Here is a 22539-nt window from a genome sequence, read left to right on the forward strand (position 1 = left end):
AAAAAAAATATTAACCAAATTAGAATTTTAGCCTCAGTAATATTTATTTTCTAACATTTGTCAATATGTACAACTTTCACAATCATATAGTTGAGTGTCTGTAGCATGATATGGAAATGACACCCCTCTAATGATACGAAGTCCGAGGATGCACCCAAGTACAGGTAATATTCCATAAAATGTCTATATGTATCCATGATATTACCATAAAATAACTGGAAGTGTCTACTGATATATAATATATATCTTCATCTTAATACTGCACAATATGGATATTCAAAGTTTACTTCTAACCCATTCTAAAATCACCTCATCTGTGATGAAGATAGTAAAAGACTTTACTTAAGGAGCTGGGACAAACCGATATACAAGTATAACAGCATTATCTGCTTATAACACTGATCTATCATATAATATCAGTCTCAAAATATGATAAAATTCAACAGTATCACAGTCTCTCTAAAATGATACGCAAGGTGAGAAAAAAATTAATTTATTGTTTAATAGGTTCATAATTGAAATAAAAATAAAACTGAAAATAACTCTTAACAATTGCATACTACCTATCTTAACCCCCCCCCCCCCCCCCCCCCCCCACACACACACACGCGCAATTTGGTAATACATGAACATAGAAAGCAAATTACGAACACTTGGATAACATATAATAAAACCTAAATTGGATAACAAACATGCTTAGACTTTTTCACAATACAACTTGATTTTTGAATGATTTTGATTATTTCTCTTTTATCTACTCATCTGACCCATTATCTTTAATCCATAAAACAAATAATTAAAGATTCTCTCACCTAAAACAACACAACATAACAGAGCTCAGTGTACATACAATTACACAGCAGTTTACCCATTCCTAGAATCTTACACTACATCGGGAACACTAGTCTCCTTTTTCATTTCGACATAAGAAGCAGGTATGTATGCAATTTCTCTCAGTATAATAATATTGAAAACAAAACTGAATACACATCCCATTTTTCCTTTCAAATGAAATTCACTGTGAAATCACTATTATTCATAGGTGTATAATTTTTGCTGTTTTCATCTACAATTCTTGAACAGGAGAAAGTAACCAGCCACAAAATCAAGATTCCACTTAATAGTAGCCAACATGAGCTTGTGACTTGGTACTATCATGAAATAAAAAATCCACAAAAAATATCAATTCTGATTCCACAAAAACTTTACATTATGAAAATTAGAGATTTCACAGTAATCTGCAATTAATACTAGTCAAACTAAACACTTGATTGTATCTACTATTACTGATTGTTTCCAAAATTCAGAAAGACAGAAGTACTATCATGATATTGTTAAATAGTAGAGCAGACAGTCTCATGCAAACTGCCAAAGTGGCTGATGTTCATCTACATTCAGGAGAAACCAAGCTCAAATTATTAAGTAGCTGAGCGTAGCATGAAATAAATTAATACACATTTTTACCCTGACATATGGGAGATATATAGTCCAAGACAAAATCTGTAAAAACACAAAACATTTCACAAACAGATATATCAGAGAACACATCAAATACTAGTACACAAAAATAACTAAAAACAGAGTTTCACAAGAGGCCCATGGGCCACACTGCTCACCCGAGTAACATTTCCCTCAGCAAAACAAGGCCCTAATCTTGCCCAACAAAGTATGGTGTGAACAAACTTGAATCCATACTACACAAGCACTCTATCATGTAATATTATATTTGACATATTGTACCCTTGTAGTTTTTGAAAAGTAAACTTTGAAAATAATCCTATATATTCACAAGTAAAACTCCTTTGTGGTCTGATAAGACTCTGGGCTTAATGGTGTGAACAATTTGAATCTGCACTACATGAGGATGCTTGCATATAACTGGATAAAGTAAACCCTGGTAGTTTCTTGAGAAGATTTTTAAATAATTTTCTTATAAATTCCTATGTAAAACTTTAACATCCCCTTCGTGGCCCAAACCTACCTCCACGGATCATGATTTAAACAATCTAAAATCTTTATTAGATTGATGGTTCTTAGAGAAAGATTTAAAACACCCCACCCTATTTTCACTATACATATATTTTTTTTCATAATCTCCCTTAGTAATGTGTGTGTCCTTTGAATCCCCTTCACCAAAGAATGCTTTGTACCAAGTTTGGTAGAAGTTATCCCTGTGTTTCCAAGTAGAAGTAGAAAATGTTAAGCTTACAGACATACAAACGACATGCGACTTTTGTAGAGCTGAAACAAATCTTTGAATACTTGCAATTGATATCTATATCACATACTAGTATATTGAATTGTTGACATTTTTTGTGAGATGTGAAAATTTCGTCATTATAACACTTATAAGAAACCAATTAATAAATTCATTGTAGTTAATCATAAGGGTTCCAGAATCTGAAAGTTTATTTTTAAAAAGTTAAATCTTTTCATGAATATTCAAATACAACTAGTAGTCCTAAATATTCAAATATTGATTTTTGATATTCATTTCAGCTCTAAACTTCCGATCAGAAAAGCTCACTTGAGCTTTCAGCTCAGGCATGCTAAATGATTTAGAGCTTTTATCAGCTATTTAAACAACCAGTACAAAGAATTTCTATAAATAGATTCTCTTTGTATATCGTGCTACACTCTTTGAGCCAAACAGTGGTTGCTCAAGTTTTCAGAGTCAAGGGAGATAACAACACTAACAACAATAATAAAACAAGTACGCAAATATAAATTATGACCTGTATGAAAGGTGAATATAATGAACAGTGGTATGTGAAACGAATATAGCACTAAAACAAACTTATTAAAAACATTTTTTTCTTTTCATATTTTGCAGATATCACAGTGCAAATAAATTCTCTTGGAATATGGACAGAAAAAAAAATCACAAAATTTCAAATGCATAAAGAACTCTATATCCTATTCTTTTGGTTTGTTATCATGCCACTTGTACAGAAATGCTACCTTGAAAATTAGGTTATTCTTTGACTTTCAACATATCTGCAGGAAAAATTATGAATACAAAGTAACCAACAAACTAATGGTACAGTGAATGTAGATCATGTACATGTATATTTCACTTCATCTTGGGGTTTTTTAAAAATGACATGCAATATAATTCTGCAATGTAAATGAAAATATCTGATATGTGACAACAAAGAATAAAAATAGAAACTTTTTCAACAATAAACAACACAGAGGTGGTGATTCCATTTCAGACGTAACTCTGTAATAAATAAGAGAAAACAATCCCTCCAACTATCCATGTACATACACAGACATCAAATGTACATAGTGCCATGATGGCTACCTCTGTCACCAATGTCAAGGTCAAACTCGTCCTGAAGGTGAATCTGACTGAGTGAAGCTGATGCCATGGCAATATCTGGCATGGTGTCACTTAAGGCACTGTCACTGCATGGGCTCAAATCAGTCTGAAAATGTAGAGATCATGACAAGAGTTATTCCTCTTTATCCAACACACATTTATCTGTGCAATTTCATGCATGTTTTACTTCTCCATTCATTATTCTGTCCTTTATATGTGTATTTTTGCATAAGTTGCCAATTACATAATTACCCAAAGAATAGAGAGAGATCATATTTCATAATAAACTACTCCTGCAAAATCAATTAGAAATTTACCTCTCTGGAGGCCCCCTGTGAAGAGCGGGAGGGGGGAACACACTGCACAGGTTTGGTGGGGCTCCCGATAGGGGTTCTCTTGCTGAGTGGTGGACTCTGTTTGCGTTTCCGTGGTGATATCAGGTACTTTTTCAGTGAATGGGTTTTCGCCGGCAGTGATGGAGGTAGAGGGTCTGGAGGGTAGTAAGTGTTTGTATTCTGTAGAACCTCCACTGTAGAATCTGGAAGTCCAAACTCACGGACTGTCCTCAGCCGGAGTTGGTAGTGGACAGCCCGGCGGTCACTTAATGGCAGGGTCATAGCTCTCTGGGCAGTGGGACTATTTTGTAATTCTCTCTCTCTGTGCAGCATTCTGTGTATGGTGGCATTGTCAGGCACTATAAGGATAGACAATAAAGTAGGAAATGTGAGATCAAATTGTCAGGCACTATAAGGATAGATAATCAAGTAGGAAATGTGAGCTCAAATTGTTGTGCAATTTGCTCATATTTTTCTAAAGATTATAGGTCTAAAATACATTACTGGATTTATGATGATCATTTTCATACAAATGATAAAACATACACACATTATCTCTTGATAAATTTCATAACTATTGATGAAACATCCCTCTTTGTACACTGTGCTTACATACCTGGTATATTCACTGCTACAACATGCCTTGAATACCTTGTACTATGACACACTTGGTATGATTCTTACTATGATATACTTAGTACAGACCATGGTATAATAAACCTGGCATAGCCCATGATATGACATACCTGGTACAGTCTCTACTATGACATACCTGGTACAGCCCCAAAAATGACATACCTGGTATAGTTCCAAATATGACATACATGGTATAATCCCTGATATGACATACCTGATACAGCCCCTGCTCTGACATACCTGGTATAGTCCTGCTATGACATACCTGGTATAATCCCTGAAATGACATACCTGGTATAGTCCCTGCTATGATATCCACAGTGTTACAGCTAGGAAGGCTGACATGGCCGGTTGGATAATGGCTGTTATCCACCATATACAGCGTGTCTGGTATGGCCGACATCTGAATTGTTCGGACACGCCCAGACTCGTGGTCCTGGCCCTGAGAAAGCCTCTCCTCCAGAACAGTCTGATGTCAAAATAATTTTCCATATGCAATTTCTCTTACTTCAAATGCATGTATGCTAATCATATCTAATACTGTATGACAAACTCTTTCAATGATTACAGACTTTATGATAATAAAATCTAATGAAAACCCTCTATGTTTAATAAAACATTAAAATAATTTTGTACACATTCCACTTTGAACTAGACTACCTTGGCATCCTCATAATATGGACCAAAGAGCCTGGGCCGGATAAACAATCCACTGTTTTTGCCTCGTATCCAGGAAGATGATTGCACTACAAAACCTTCGTCTCCAATCATGTGACTTGGTGGGCGACAGACCAGCCCTCGTTTTATTGCACTGTTAAGAACTTCACTGCTGTGGGGTATGATGTGATCTGTCCGTATTAGAGGCAGCAAATCAGCCAGTATGTCCTTGAGCTCTTCGTCATTGAGATCACGCTTCTTAACACCTTTCCTACTGATGCTGTGTGCTGTATGGCTTAGTAAGTTGGGCTCTGAAAAGAGATCATACAAGGATAAAATAAGCACCTTATGAATATCTCTATTTCAGGATAAATAACATATCATAAATTTTTATGAGGAAGTGCATAACAATTGGATATTTGTGAATGGAGACAATAGATCCTTTTATATTGTGTTAGCCGTCTGCATAGTTCAGTGCATTATGGCTAAGGCTTCCAATAGTTTGAGTCCAGCAGGAGATTCAAACTTTTATTTCACAAAGATCTTAAATAATGGCTGCAATTTTTCTGCTGAATAAAGTATATTTTGAAGTTTCAAATACCAAAATATAAACATAACTTTCTTCTTCTTTTATTCATTAGAATTTTCATGAATGTGTTAAGCTTCTTTAAATTTTGATTACTTCTGAATAAATTTAATGGTCATTGTTATCTGTGAGCTGTTGTGCATGCAGTGTAGTAAAATCACAAAGCTTTTATTACCTCTCTCCTCCAACCTCTTCACTAACTGATTCTCTCCCCACTTTATAATGGCTGATAGAATGTCCAACTCTCCTGCCTAAGATGAAGAAATTTGATTCCTTATTCTTATGATACTGAATAAATTAAATGCATAAAATGTACCAGTGCTTGACACCTTAAGTAAAGAGCTGCAAAATTACATAATCTCTATACTCGTGTTACATCTGTAGTACCCAAAAATGGATTTGTAGCTGGTAATTGGAGCTAAACTGAAATGCTATAATTATTTAACCATCGTCGCTGATACAGGGTTCTGTACAGCAAGGATTCACACTAATGCTTGTTTCTAACCAATCAATACATGTGTTCAATACCGTACCACAAAAACATGTTAGTAATAAAGCAGGTCTGTAAAGATTTGATGACTGCAGCAAGGAGTTTGTCATATAAATGTATCATACTGACAGCGGCTGTAAAATTACAGGAGGACACAGAATCTCGGGCACCATTAGATAACTGAATACATTTTCTCTGTCAATAACCTCTGAAGGAATACACAATGTACATGCCAAGGAAAAAACATTGGCTGAGACACTGAAACCTACAATAAACAATCTGACATCTCTCCCATTCCTAACATCCCTTTGGATGAAACAAATTTCTATACTGCATCTAGTTGACCACAGCATCATAATATCTTTGCTCCACAAAAATATAGCAATCAATTACACAATCATCCAAATATAAAAGGCTTTAAAATGTGTAAAACATTGATTGATTGAGGTTTTACGCCGTTTTTGGCAATATTTCAGCCATTTTACGGCAGGAATGTGTAAAACATCATAAACTCTTGATGTAATACGTAAAACATCATAAACTCTTGATATAATACATGTATATACAATATCATATTAATTATGTGATTTTACATTCTTTACAAAGGTTCCTAATTTTTCAACATCTGTGGATATGATCATGATATAAATATAAAGTTTGATTTGTCAATAGACATGTAAGAAGCACAGGTCCTTATAGAGCTATGCCTTTGACCTTTCAGGGTTGAAAATATATGTAATTAGTGACCTGGAACCTGTTCTTACCCAAATACAGAAATCTAGATGCCTTGATTATTTCTCTTTTTCACTGTGACATACATGTACACAACCCATACAGATGTAAAACAGCTGTGAAAATGTATGCTAATCATGTAAGTAACTCAAATTCACAACTTTAGATTCTGACAAGTGATCACCTGCAATCCAATCAGTTTCTTCAAAGCATGCCCAGATATCACTTCCCTTAGTGCTTACCTGTAAAAAGTCGGAGGAAAGGGCCTCTTTCAGGTACTCTCTGGACAGTTCCATGAGAACCGAGGAGTGAAGCACCTGAAGGAACTCCTCCCTGATGAAGTGAAGGGCCTGGTTGTGGACCCACTTTGACCCATGTGGTTCAGAACTCCATGACAACACACTAGCCAAATTGTCCAGAGAAACCCCCTCGGCTATTATGTCCTCACAACCTATGATAAATGCATTTCAATTTTACATCATTAGTGACAACACATCATGATATGAGATACTATTTCCATTAACAAGAGACCCATGGACCTTAATGGGCACCAGGGTATCACACGTTAACACCTTCAATGTATATCAAGTCTTCAGGGAGTGTTATAATGGTGCAATGAGTTCATTATGAAACTCGGAGAATAGAATGGGCTCAAATTTTGCAACCAAAAATAACACACTTTAGACCATGGTAATAAGGGTCACAACATTCTGTCTGCTCACAAGCAATGGTTTCTCCATTATATATCCATTGTTATGGCCTGAAACAAGTACTCTTGCCTACTACACGTATCTTGACTATAGCTCACTGATGGTTATGATCAATCTTAGATCTGTACCGAGATGAAGTCCTTCACTATAAAGTTAGGACAGGTAATAACTGTTTATCTAATGGCCTTGGACAAATAAACTTGGTTCAGGGGCATCGAACACTTTTTCATCACAAGAAATCTTTGTGTCAAATACTTACATTTCTACATGTATAAACCTAGACATTGTCTCTCAATAAATCAACTTTTCAATCCTACAGACCTTGACCTTATGCAAATGCCCTTGGTTCAGGATCATACTATCTCACCATTAGTAACTTTAGTACACATTTATGACCTTGACAACTATAAATTCTAACCGAGGTTTAGGTTCATGTCATATTGTTTATAAACAATATTTTAAGTCAAGTACGAGCTTCAAATGTCAAATTACAAAAAGTTTGTTAAACTTCACAAATCTTTAATAACTTCTTTTTTACCAGTAATGACCATGATCTTGACCATATGACCTTGATTCTGGGTTATTAAACATCACCTGGTCATAAGCCACCTTTGTGTCAAGTAGAGTTTATAATGTTTCTTCATTACACAGTTGTGGTCTAGCTTTAAGGTAGGAGGGAAGAACAAAAGATGGACAGACAGACATGGTCATTCCAAAACACCATCTAATACTTATTTGCAGGAGCTATTACTATGAACTCAATTTGTTTGCTATATATGTTCAGGAGCAAAGAAGGATTAAATGTTTTTTCAGTCAATGATCCATAGATAAGAAATTCTACAGGTTTGGTAGATATATGTAGCCAACCCATTATAACTATGCAGTCATAAATTGTGCTAGAAGTTCAGTTTAGTAATTTGGTGTCCAAGACTTTAAGGGTATTTTAAAGAAATGCAACAAATTCCCTATATTGAACCATAGAGTTCTGCCCAAGCATTGGGGTGTCTTCTATTTCTATGCACCAAGTTTGGATGTATACTCAGGTGACTTAAAACTGAATTCAACAAAAGCACTACAACCAAAACTGATTTCAGACCTTGAAATAGGACTGGAAAGTCCAAGAACTGTCCTATTTGGTACACCTCCATAGCCTCCTCTATCAAGGTCATCTGACCTCGCCCTGCTACGATAGCTTGGACTTCACTTAAACTGCACATGCTTGCACTGCCTCTTAATATCAGCGATAGGTCAACAGAGTCCTGGTATATTGTGTTCAAAAGTACTCTGGCATAACGCCTTGGAATTATTGTCTCATCTAGCACTATTTTTGATTGGGTGTGTAAACCTAAATCCTCCCCTGACCGAGCTCTTCGGATCAGAAGATTTTTGAAAAACGGTGACCTTGCTGCCAAAATTGCTTTGTGACACCTCAGTTCATGTACCACTGATTTACACGGAGCCTCATTTTCAGGTGAAGAGTCTGTACAATTTCCATCACATGTGAACACTAACACAGCATCACTGTAATTCCCCGAGTCTAACAGAACCCTAAGATCATGCTCTAGCTGGTTTGGAACACCAAATTCATCTGCCAGCTTAGCTAGACTTTCTTGATGGTCTGGACGCAGATCATGAGAATGAATTTCATCCGTATAAAGATACCGCAGTAATGTAGCGAACAACACAACATCCACACCAATAGTTCGTAGTTTAACAGGAACCTGGCACCCAACTCCTGGGTACCGATTTAATAAGTCCCTAAAATAGGGACTCCTCACTGATAATATAGCACGATGAGCCGGGAAACATGCTCCTTTATATACAAGGTCAATATCCGTACAACATTTGGAATCGAACAACATTGCTAAATCCTGCTTCAAAGAATTTGCCAAAGGTCTAGCCAAATTGGCTGCCATTGCGAGTTCCTTTAGTGTGACTAACACTTCATACTCCTGAATGAGTGCTTTAAGTTCTCGTATGGACCATGTTGTTATCATTTCCCTTAAAGCTTTGCCATAGTCCATTGAGCGGCTATGTCGCCTGGATCGGATGAGCCTCTTTCTAAGTGTGGTTAACTTGGAGGACTTTTTCTTCTTCTCCTTTACACTCAGGTCTGTGTCAGACAAATTGTAAATGTGTGTCTGTCTGTTGAAGGCAGACATCCTGCCCCCTGGAGGAGAACCCTCAGGAAATGAGGAGTTTGTCCCCATTTCTATAGGTATCACAGTAAATCAGTTCCCATTAGTTTGTTTTTCAAGAGTTTCCAGTTTTTTCCATCTTCTGAAAATAGACAAAAGAAAACATTTCATAATTATCAATATCCCAACTAGAATACATTTCAAATAAAACAATACATGTACATTCACTTAGTCTAGAGTATCTAGTATTGTGCATGGCATATATATATATGTACATGAAGATGGATAATCATCATCCCTGAGGAAAAATATCCATAAATTACAAGGTGACAAATACCAGTATGTAAATTTCTCTGATCATCATGAATTACATCACTTGAATCATTGCCTCCATTTCTCAGACACTACCACCAAAAATAAAATTTCACCCATTTATCTAAAGAAACACATTTACAACAATCCAACATGACACAGAACTTTTAAATGTGAATTATGAGATACATGTAGACGTTTCCCTACAGCACTTGATCAATAAAGGATACACAGACTGATATGAATTTATCACTTTAAAAGGATGTAAAATGTACAATTCACGGAGTTCTGCGAATTGTACACTAGATGTACCACAATAAACCAACTTGTCATCAAATAACAGATGCAAAATTAATCACGACACATCAATCACTTCTTTGTGGATAAAAATGTCCTGTCAATGCTGTAAATTTATACAAAATGCAAATCATCTTCCTACTCAGAATATGAGAATTCTAGTAAAGTTATATAACTTTTAAAATATATTGTTCTAAATACAATACTGATCACTGCTGATAAGGACACAGTGCAAACACTAGACATAAAGTACAAAATTTGTAAATGCATGTCTACCACATTTTTTTTTGGATTTAACGACTTTCAGATGGGATTTTATGAAACATTTCCACATGCATGATTTAAAACATTATATAATTATCCCTTTTATTGCCACAGTAAATCATTGCAATACATCAAATACATGTACAGTTAATATTTCATAAGATATATTTCAATATTTCAACGAGTGAACAAAGAAACTTTTATTTAACTATAACTATGACTAATAAATTTTGAATTCAATTATATGACCCTACAATGTACATCCTAGTAAAATTCACAGTACAGATGCAAGAATACAATCTCACTAGTGTACAAATAATCACATGAATGTGAGACTTACTTCCCATTAAGTGTCATATTGCAGAGTGTACAAAAGTCTTGTCCTCAGTCAGAATTTACATGTGTTATCGAATATGTACAGTTTGTTCAAATTAACTCACACATTAACGCATAGAAATGTATTCTTCCTTAAAAAACTACAAGTTCATTAAAATCATCACTATTTAGCACTGGATGGAAACAACAGACAGGCAGGCTGTCACAGGTCCAGACCTTAATCCCTAGACAATACAACTATAATCCAATAATACTAATGACATTGCATGAGCAATATTATTTTTCTACATTGTGAAAGCCCAGACCATATTACCTATCATCTGAATGTTCTTAATTTACCTATTGAAATTGGGGATTATTAAAATTTAGGATATACAAGACAGGAACTTTGCATTATGGCTTGCAGGAAGGGAGGTCTACGGAAATGACTCTTAATTAAACCAAATCAAAAGGTTCTATTACAACAATGCACTCATGATTTTTGCACTCATGAAATTGTTCATTTCAGTACAAACACTATCAATGCATTTGAAAACATACCGAGACAATAGAAAATACTAGTACCTCTTCATTAAATGTCTTCTTCACCTTCATACAAAGTACAACAAATAATGAAGGTACAAAGTTTAACAAATAATGAAAATATGATACTTAACATTACTACAATTCTTATATATACTGACACATGCACACACAAAATACAACCCCCATTAAACATCAATAATTCTTAATGTAAATATAATTTAAATGTCAATAATTTTGAATTGCATGATCTCATAGACATTCCCAAGCAATTCACGGTTGATTGAACTTAATCATACAACCTGTTCTCATGTCTGAGACATCAATGCACACTTCATACTATGTACCTCAATTACCATGGATACACGCGACAGCATTTTGTTTGTTACCCTTCATGTATCAGGTAAAATTATTGCAAAAAATAGTACAATATCTCATTTTGTGTAAAAGATGCTTAGGCAACCTAACAATACATGCAACAGGGCAGTTACCATTGGCTGGAAACACCCAAACCAATGTGGCAAGAGCTCTGAATGTCCACAAAGCATATATTACCTTGTCTCTACAAATGAATTACACTGATTGATGCAACTGCCAGCCAACCTCTAATTTGCCAACCAAAGGTCAGCTAGGATTGTTTCATGAGGTTGCAGCATTTGCTGGGTGTGTGTGTGTGTGTTAGAACTGCACAAATAACTGCAAATGAGACACTGGGGACACAGAACCTAAGAATATGCCACAATACTGTGCTCCTACATCATCAAGCTACCTTGCTTTGCAGTGTGAATGCCCCTTAATCATCATCGATGTAACACGAGGCCCCTATGGTTGTGACGACACCGTCCAAATGAATTTCCTATGCAAAGATGGCACATGTATGCTTTTCTGATGAATCAAAGATTCACACTTTAATGCTCAAATGGACATTGAAATGTTTTTCAACTTCTCGGTGAATGTTATACCGATTACTGCACGGTGAAATGTGACAGGTTTGGTGGTGGTAGCGTTATAGTGTGGGACGGTGGAATGTGACAGGTTTGGTGGTGGTAGCGTTATGGTGTGGGGGTAGAATGTGACAGGTTTGGTGGTGGTAGCATTATGGTGTGGGGCGGTGGAATGTGACAGGTTTGGTGGTGATAGCATTATGGTGTGGGGCGGTTGAATGTGACAGGTTTGGTGGTGATAGCGTTATGGTGTGGGACGGTGGAATGTGAAAGGTTTGGTGGTGGTAGCGTTATGTTGTGGGGGTGGAATGTGACAGGTTTGGTGGTGGTAGTGTTATGGTGTGGGGGTGGAATGTGACAGGTTTGGTGGTGGTAGCATTATGGTGTGGGACGGTGGAATGTGACAGGTTTGGTGGTGGTAGCGTTATGTTGTGGGGGTGGAATGTGACAGGTTTGGTGGTGGTAGCATTATGGTGTGGGGGTGGAATGTGACAGGTTTGGTGGTGGTAGCATTATGGTGTGGGGCGGTGGAATGTGACAGGTTTGGTGGTGATAGAATTATGGTGTGGGGCAGTTGAATGTGACAGGTTTGGTGGTGATAGCGTTATGGTGTGGGACGGTGGAATGTGACAGGTTTGGTGGTGGTAGCGTTATGTTGTGGGGGTGGAATGTGACAGGTTTGGTGGTGGTAGCGTTATGTTGTGGGGGTGGAATGTGACAGGTTTGGTGGTGGTAGCATTATGGTGTGGGGCGGTGGAATGTGACAGGTTTGGTTTGGTGGTGGTAGCGTTATGTTGTGGGGGTGGAATGTGACAGGTTTGGTGGTGGTAGTGTTATGGTGTGGGGGTGGAATGTGACAGGTTTGGTGGTGATAGCATTATGGTGTGGGGCGGTTGAATGTGACAGGTTTGGTGGTGACAGCGTTATGGTGTGAGACAGTGGAATGTGACAGGTTTGGTGGTGATAGCGTTATGGTGTGGGACGGTGAAATGTGACAGGTTTGGTTGTGATAGCGTTATGGTGTGGGACGGTGAAATGTGACAGGTTTGGTTGTGATAGTGTTATGGTGTGGGACGGTGGAATGTGACAGGTTTGGTGGTGGTAGCGTTATGGTGACGGACGGTGGAATGTGATAGGTTTGGTGGTGATAGCATTATGGTGTGGGACGGTGGAATGTGACAGGTTTGGTGGTGATAGCGTTATGGTGTGGGGGTGGAATGTGACAGGTTTGGTGGTGATAGCATTATGGTGTTGGACGGTGGAATGTGACAGGTTTGGTGGTGGTAGCGTTATGGTGTGGGGCGGCATATGTAGTGGCCACAAACCTCTAGGTCCTTATAATGTTGAAGGTAATTACAGCTGAACAGTTGACAGTGTTTTGCAACCTGTCATCATGCTGTTTGTCTGCCAACATGACGTAATTTTTTCAACAAGAGAATGCACAGTGTCATGTGGCACAACATTAAATGGACTATCTTCACCAAAACAATGTTACCTCTGACCCATACAGTCCTGGGGTGCGTTTTACAAAAGAACTTATGACTTACGACCAACTTTACATTCTGGGATTTTCAAGTTTATTGTAAGATCATTCACTCCAAATGCAATTATATATATTTTTAAAAATGTTGAAAATTAAGCCTTAGAAAAGTTTTACTTCGTTATTTCAAAGTAATAATTGTATAATACAATTTAAGACTTGCGATTTTGTCGTAAGTTGTATTGTAAAATGGGCCCCTGATCTCTCGCCAGTAGAGAGTGTGGAACATGTTCAATCAACACTACAGCCCTGATCTCTCACCAGTAGAGAGTGTGGAGTATGTTCAATCAACACTACAGTCTGACCTCTCATCAGTAGAGATTATGTGGAGCATGTTCAATCAACACTACAGTCCTGATCTCTCGCTCTCGCCAGTAGAGAGAGTGTGGAGCATGTTCAATCAACACTACAGTCTGACCTCTCATCAGTAGAGATTATGTGGAGCATGTTCAATCAACACTACAGTCCTGATCTCTCGCCAGTAGAGAGAGTGTGGAGCATGTTCAATCAACACTACAGCCCTGATCTCTCACCAGTAGAGAGTGTGGAACATGTTCAATCAACACTACAGTCCTGATCTCTCACCAGTAGAGAGTATGGAGCATGTTCAATCAACACTACAGTCCTGATCTCTCACCAATAGAGAGTGTGGAGCATACGTTCAATCAACACTACAGTCCTGATCTCTCACCAGTAGAGAGTATGGAGCATGTTCAATCAACACTACAGTCCTGATCTCTCATCAGTAGAGATTATGTGGAGCATGTTCAATCAGCACTACAGTCCTGATCTCTCACCAGTAGAGTGTATGGAGCATGTTCAATCAACACTACAGCCCTGATCTCTCATCAGTAGAGATTATGTGGAGCATGTTCAATCAGCACTACAGCCCTGATTTCTCACCAGTAGAGAGTATGGAGCATGTTCAATCAGCACTACAGCCCTGATCTCTCACCAGTAGAGAGTATGGAGCATGTTCAATCAGCACTACAGTCCTGATTTCTCACCAGTACAGAGTATGGAACATGTTCAATCAACACTACGGCCCTGATCTCTCACCAGTAGAGAGTATGGAGCATGTTCAATCAACACTAGTCCTGGGCTGCGTTCAATATCGTAGCGGCTAGCACAGCTGCTAGGCTAGATATCTAGGTATATTGAACACACTGTATGAATTAACGTTTGTTATCTCTACATAGGACTAGCCTAGCACATCATTCAATATTGTAGCACTACCGAGCTCTGCGTAGCTGCTATAATCTTGAATGCAGCCCTGATCTCTAGCCAGTAGAGAGTGTGTGGAACATGTTCAATCAACACATTTGAATGCGCCCAAAACCCACAGAGATTCTATCCGCTTTGCATCAGGTACTTCTGGAAGAGTGGCAGAACATCCATATGACACAAATATATTGTGTAACAAACTCTATGCATTGCAGAATTTCAGCAGCATCAATTTAAATGCTAATGGGGGTATGCATATAATTTGAATAGCTAGCATCTCTTCAGCCTGGACATTTTTTTGCCAAAGTCATGATGACTAACTCTGTGTTATCAAACAGCAGCGATATATGCATCTTCTTTAGTTGTAAGAATTAAGGGATATACTTGAATGAAAAAATAAAATCATTACCAAAAATTGGCGACTGCATTTCTTTTGCATAATTATCATTATATTTTTTATACATAGGTTTGACAACAAATATGAATTATCATTCATTTTGCATAAACCGAATCTCTTATAAATTTAAAATCAATATGATCCTGTGTTATTAGTATTGTACTTTCATTGTTTTCCAACTGACTGATATTTCCCTTGATAATAAGTCAATTAACTTTCATGAATATATAAAAACTTCCATCATTTTAATCTACACTGTCCTCAAATATTCAACTTTTAAAACTGAAATGTTATACTAAAAGAACTATACTACTGAAATTCAATATTACTGCTGAAACATGTTACCTTTAGAGACATTTGATATTAAATTCATATCTTGGCCTTATTTCAAAAGGCTTTTAAAAACCCAATATAGCTGGGACATTGATACTAAAATCTTATTCATGAACAACAAAGTGAAGTTATTCCTTTTTGCATAAAAGAAGCTGTTTGCTTACTTGCATTGAACAAAAGTCAATATTCTTTTTAAAATTTATACATGTACATATGCTGTGCCATTGTCAAAACTGGAAAAAAAAATCTACACTATAATTTCAAAATCTAATGGAACATTTAGGTCTGGATCTTCTCCATTATTTTCATTTCAAAATCTAAAAGAATTAATGAAAACTCTCAATGCACATTGCACAAGATACATGTGTTGTGCCAGGATAAAATCCAAACATAAATTTGGACTTTTCCTTAATGCTTGGATATGTAAATTGATATGTATGATACTGTAACATGTAAGTTGATATATATATTACAAGATGTATGTACACGTATTCCAGTCCACTTTATGCTCTGAATTTCTTTTTTAATCTAGATATATCTTAATTACACATATAAGGAATAAATTACAGTAGTTCTTACATTAATACATATATCAACAATCGTAAAGAATGATCCTTTTTATTCTATGTGTGTTATGATTTGTACAACAGATGCTTTTTCTTCCTTGATCAAACGACTTGGCACATCCTTCCTCTTACCACTGACAGCTAGTACAAACACATCAACACTGAAAACCCCGTCCGCTTAGGCAATCTAACCACCTTTTTTATACTTAAACAAACAAATAGAAAGCACATGTACATCATAGCATTTGCTCACACCTCACAGACAGGCATACAAATACTTATTACATATGATATTCAAATGACAAAATCTCATTCTTAGCTTTTCAGACCCACATGGTAAAGTGTAACATGACATGCATAATAAAATTCCAATGATTGATCCCTTTCTGTAGAAAGTTCTATTGAACTTAAAACATTCTTTAGCTTCAAAGTTCAAAGAATCTATATCATGCGGTCTTCACAGATTTCAAAAGAGATTAAGAGTTCATGAGAGTTGACTTTTACTGAAGAGTTGTGTGCACTAACTGTCAAAATGTGAAAAATAAGAAAAGGTGCAAAAATCTGTTCACATTCTTCAAATTCCTTGACTGAAAGTCAGGGCATTTTTTTCTTCTTCCACTGATTTATGTTTCAGTTCTAATAAGATTGAGTTCACTTGCATGCATGAATACCCAGTCTATCATCCGTAGTATCATACAGATATATATACATATAGGGACTATAAAGGTACGTGTACATTTATATGTAACAGTCACAGAAAGAAAGACTGGAAAAGATTCAAACCTCCGGATGTGCCATTTTCACATTATACAACTGACAAGCATTTTTTCCCCTACCATTTGGGAATGGTAACCATACCCATTCAATTAGGAAAAACAGCTTGAAAAATGTGGAATTTTCTATAGTACAACAAACTGCATTTATGTAAAATTAACCATGAGAAACCCATATTTTAATTGATAAACAAATAAAAAAGGATTCATTATTTACATTTTACAAATGTGCAACATCTTTTTACCTTTACTTTCTATTTAAGAGGAAGTGAAGAAATTAGATATATTAGATAACTTGTATGACATTTCATAGAAAGTGAAATACGAGCCCCGAATTATGATGTCATACAGCTACCAGTTTGTTGCTGGGCAGTTTTTAGCCTAAAATTGAGAAAAACCAAGAGAATTTGGCATTGGGAATGGTAGTGTTAATCTGCACCAATTATCTAAGAAAAAAACATCACTGAATACATCATTGCTTGGCATTACGGATTACAGTGAAAATCCTCAATACCAATCTCCCTTGAAATCATTCAGATTTGAAAGTCTTGGCATACGTCTTTTGTATTTTTATACAGAGTACCAGCCACCCCTGAAAACCAGGCATTATAACCATTTTTTTATTATTTTTTTTCACTGTAACAAACATGGGAGATAATTGTTCACAAAACTGGTGATAATTAGCAATTTCATGAGAGGCCGCAAACTTAAATCCCAATAAATTACTGACATGGGGTCTGTGAGCTGACCTCACCACTGTTCATTTATAAATATCACCTGAATAAAATAAAGTAAGTGAGGCCAAAAATAAAAATTGATTTGTTTGATGTACTCCGACTGACCCGTGAAAATCGCCCCTACCCAATCATTTTTTTAAGTACTTTTAATTTATTTTTTTTTAATTTGGTTTCCAGGGAAATAGACAGTGTTTCATTTTAAAGGTTCATATTCTCTGAGAAACTTTTTTGATGAATGTTTTATAGCAATAATTATTAAATCTGTCTTTGTTTAATGAAAACATCAATAAATTTCTAAGTCTGCGTTTTTATGACAATAATTAATTTTTTCAATACTGCAAAAAAAAAAAAAAAATACCTGAAAAATGTGGGTCGGAGTACATCAAACAAAAATATTTTTAATGATGGCCTGACAAGATTCTTTAAAATATGTGTTGGACATTTTCTTGCTAGAAAATTCACAAATACTTTATAAACCATGAATGCAAGTAGATATATCCCAGAACTGGACGTAAATACATGTATAAGTAGTGTAAACTGACAAATTGTAGAAATTGGGCATGTTTACAGTTAGTTTTAATTTAAGCAAATATAGATGAATGACAATTGAGAAGTAAAAGTAGAGTGTCCATCAAATAAATCACTGTATGTTTTTCCGCTTTTAAGCAAGTCAACATAGAAATCAATTTCAGAAATTGAATTTACATATTTTTTTTTACTGCTTTATGCAATCAGAAATATTTGAATAGTATGATAACAGTTGCTGTATCTTTTAATTACATACAATTACCTTGCTACCATATTAATATGAAATCAAAGTGAACAGTACCCATCTGCCATAATCTAATTTTGTTTGACAGCTTGTGTGCACTTAAATTACGGAAAATATATCAGGGCTAGAAATAATTATCTTTATTATATATTTGTTATAAAATAAAGGATTTCTGCATGCCTGATAGGGGTGAATCAATATATAGATATATCGAAATGTATTGGTGTACGCCTGTCCAGCGATATACGATATGGTGTTTCGACGATACGATATAATGTCGGGTTTAAAAATAGCCCTTTTAATAGGGGTGAAACGATACATCGCGATGGAGCTGAATTGCGATGAAGTGGTCTCGATTCGATGTTCGATTTATTCCGGGTCTGTTTCGGTTCGATACGGCTCTAAAACTATAGCACACAGGGTTTTAATAACACGGCTTCTGATTGGCCAATGGACTTGAAGATTGCCCAATCAACGTACAAGTAGACTTCATTGTATCAAAATGGACGCAGTCGTGTTGAAAAATGCACTTCCAATTTATAAATCGTGGGTATGGTGACACTTCGGATTTAGAACAAGTGATAAAACTGTGGCAACGTGTCAAATATGTTTGAAAGATGTAGCCGAGAAAACGGAAAGTACTACAAACTCTCAACACATTTGCAAAGGAAGTATGACATCCATGGATCGAAACTTACTAAATTTACTTGAAGTTCCAACGTGACAGTAACAAGCGGAGCTGACGATGAGCATTGAGAATCCCAAAAAGCTGGTACGAGTAAAGATGCTAATTCTCAGAAAACGCAAGAGAACGGCAAGTGGACAGTTGCGTCTGACTGATGTTTTCAGAGGAAACTTCGGGAAGGATCACCCCCGGGCACAGGCGATTACCAAGGCAATCGGATATTTCATTGCCAGTGACATGCGGCCGTATTCTGTCGTTCAAAAGGAAGGTTTCAAACATTTAGTAAATACTCCTTCAAGAATTTGGTACATGTTAATGTATCGAATAGAAAATCATCGAATCGAGACTAAAGTATCGAAAATCGAATCGAAAAGGTACTGTATCGTTTCACCCCTACCTTTCAGTAGTCGGGATCGAAGTTCATAATTTAAAAATTGGCTTCTAACAGGAACACAATTCCTCAGACTTCAATACCCGCTTTCACATTCTGACATAGGAGATTCCTCAGACTCTATAATCCCTGCTTTTACATTGTGACATCAGAGATTCCTCAGACTCTATAATCCCTGCTTTTACATTGTGACATCAGAGATTCCTCAGACTTTAATCCTCGCTTTTTGTGACACATATCAATATCAATCCTCAACCAATATCAGCCCTTGGGCCTATGGCCCTCGGGATGATATTGGAATCTCGGATTGAAATGGAGTGTGACACAGATTTTGCCATGTATTATTCTTTATTTATTCATTGGTCACTTGGGCTATCAACTCAAATTTTTACTGGTCAATTGATAACTTTTACTGTCCCATCGGACAAGTGGATACAAAAACCAACTAGCTCAATTTTTATGATTAGGCCTAGTATCTAGTATATTCAAACAAACATCAACAATGGGTTTAAAAAAAACGTCGTAATCTTACTATTCTTAAAAACTTAGAAAATAGTTGGTGTCATCTTGAGCTTTCTTGTTATTTGTGAAAGTGTCATGCCACCGAATTATGAAAGCATCGCATAAGTAGACAACCAAGGTTTTTTTAAGGTCTTGATTTCAAGGGCCTGTGCCTTTCCAATTGGGAAAAATAGTGACATTTGCTTGAAATGGGAAAAATGTTCTTCTATGGATAACGGAAGTAGAGAGACTCCTTCTGACTTACATTTTGGTCAAAGCTTAACTCATTTAAGTAATTTAAGGCCAACAAATTAAAAGTTTACTAGGCAATTTTGAAGCAAAATGTATTTAAACAGCAAATTTTCTTAAAAATCAACAAATGAGAATCAATAACAACTTGCAAGTTTTAGAAAATGGGCATAACTCATCAATTTTCATTAAACTGTGCCACTTTCTAAACCAGCAATTTTCCTAATTAGTCACACTGCTGGCTGGTATTGAAGAATTTCACTGTACATCAAAGAAATTATTTGATATTGTACATCAAAAGTAAAAAAATTAATAAGACTACATAATTAATTGATTGATTGTATCTTGTTTAATGTCTCTCTCGAGAATTTTTAACTCATATAATGGAGATGGCACCAAGACCGGTGAAGGGCTCAAATTTTGGCCTTTGCTCAGTGTTTACGGCCATTGAGCAGTGAGAGTTCTTTAGTGTGCCACACCTACCCAAGGACCCGCGACATTCACACATGATGTCGAGCATTTGGCAATGGAACTGTCACTACCTGTTTTAATGACTTTGGTCTGTCATAGCCGGGATTTGAACCCCGGCTTTCCGCATGAAGGGTGAACACTCTAACCTCTAGACCACAGCGGTGGTCCATAATTAATTAATAAAATGAGCCATGTGCATGATTATCATATAATTGAAGTTTTCCCTTGTGCACAAGTACACATACATGTGCAGATATTTGCAGTTACCAGTAGTCTTTAAAATATCAATTTTGCAATGTTCATATTCAAACACGATTTTGGATGTAAGCTTTTTAATATTTTCTTTGTCCTTTCCTATTATGTATTCTTTATCAATTTTGAACCTGTATATTTGGCATTTATTTGTTGTTTTACATCCCTTCAAGAATCTTTCACTCATATATTGTGATCTACCCAGGATTTCAAGAATTTTGTAAAAATTTACTGAAAAAGCAGTCACAATGGATTAAAAGCAAGTTAAGTTTTGATTTCCTTGTGACGGTTTTGTGCATTGCTGTTAAATGTCTGAAAACAACTTGTCTATTGCGTAAATCCAGGCACATCCGAGTCGAAACGTCGGTCGAAGCATAAACCGTCACCGACTCCGGCATTTACACGTTTTCCAGAATCAAAATATGAATGCTTGCGAAGAGAAGTCGATGAAGGCTATGCCTCTCGACTTCTCTAAAGAGAATACAACTTTGATATGAAATTTCTTGACTGTTGTCAATTTTATAGAAACAATTCACTTCATGTTGAGTGTGTGTCGCACTTATTCAGCATTGCACGGAATTTTCCATTATTTTCAATCAAAACACCTGTTTAAGGTAATGTTTACTTTCTCGCTAAACAGGGATGATCGCGTTTTAGCGAGAAAATTTCGCTATAGAGGAAGTATTCCCAACCTGTTAGATGGAACTAAATTTTCCAATTTTCAGTTATAATGTCTATTAATGTCATAGCGAATCTCTACTATTACTCATGACTTTTCTTATGACTTAAAACTGCTCATTGCAACTCCCTGCGATGTACATTAGGCTATTCCTATAAAATTAGAAACAAAACACAAATAGTGTGGGCTCTCTGTCAATGAGTAGAATGATCTAGGCCTTAGTTCAACTTCATTATTATTCACAGATAATTCTTCGGGCAGCTCATGAAGATTACAATCGTACTAAATCATGTACATGTGCAAATATAGAACACTCAATGGAAAAAAAGTAACTCACGCTTGTGGGAGTAAATTTGGCTCTCAGGTCCAAATCCAAGTCACACAACTCACAACTTTGACATTTTCGAGTAGCTACCCCGCACTGAATTTTTAATACATATATATAAATATGTATTTAAAAATATATTCAATGCCAGTTAGCTTTGAAATATATTATTTTTTAACGTAAGTTGGCTATCATACACTAAAAGGTAAGACATAAAAAATTCACACAAAATATCACTATAACGGCAATCTGTAATCCAACAACCTGATAAAACTGGAAAATGTATTTTCCTTTAAGAATATATATATGCTGTATTCTTTAATTGTACCCTAAAAATGATGAAGATAAGTTTTAATACGA

The 22539-nt window shown here is 36.1% G+C and overlaps 1 protein-coding gene across 2 annotated transcripts; it reads right to left on the reverse strand.

Moving 5' to 3' along the window:
* Positions 1-19: 19 nt before the first annotated feature.
* Positions 20-22437, reverse strand: LOC125650482 (BTB/POZ domain-containing protein 7-like). 2 transcript variants are annotated; one of them, XM_048878831.2, is made up of 8 exons: positions 22192-22437; positions 8568-9751; positions 7004-7212; positions 5715-5790; positions 4957-5264; positions 4588-4765; positions 3643-4019; positions 20-3431 (listed from the first exon to the last, which is right to left on the reverse strand). In XM_048878831.2, the coding sequence occupies exons 2-8, from the start codon at positions 9679-9681 to the stop codon at positions 3279-3281; spliced, it is 2415 nt and encodes an 804-aa protein (XP_048734788.1). In that variant the 5' UTR covers positions 9682-9751; positions 22192-22437; the 3' UTR covers positions 20-3278. The 2 variants fall into 2 exon arrangements, with proteins under 2 accessions (XP_048734788.1, XP_048734789.1); XM_048878832.2 differs by lacking the exon at positions 22192-22437 and adding an exon at positions 9947-10221.
* Positions 22438-22539: the final 102 nt, after the last annotated feature.

The sequence above is a fragment of the Ostrea edulis genome, chromosome 5 (genome assembly GCF_947568905.1).
Source record: "Ostrea edulis chromosome 5, xbOstEdul1.1, whole genome shotgun sequence".
In the NCBI taxonomy this organism is placed as follows: Eukaryota; Metazoa; Mollusca; class Bivalvia; order Ostreida; family Ostreidae; genus Ostrea; species Ostrea edulis.

Coding starts and splice junctions, on each gene's coding strand:
- LOC125650482 (XM_048878831.2), bottom strand. CDS start 9,681: ATGGGGACAAACTCCTCATTTCCTGAGGGTTCTCCTCCAGGGGGCAGG. Junction 7,213..8,567: donor CTTTCCAGTCCTATTTCAAG/GTCTGAAATCAG, acceptor CATTTATCATAG/GTTGTGAGGACATAATAGCC. Junction 4,020..4,587: donor CATAGCAGGGACTATACCAG/GTATGTCATTTC, acceptor CTATCCTTATAG/TGCCTGACAATGCCACCATA.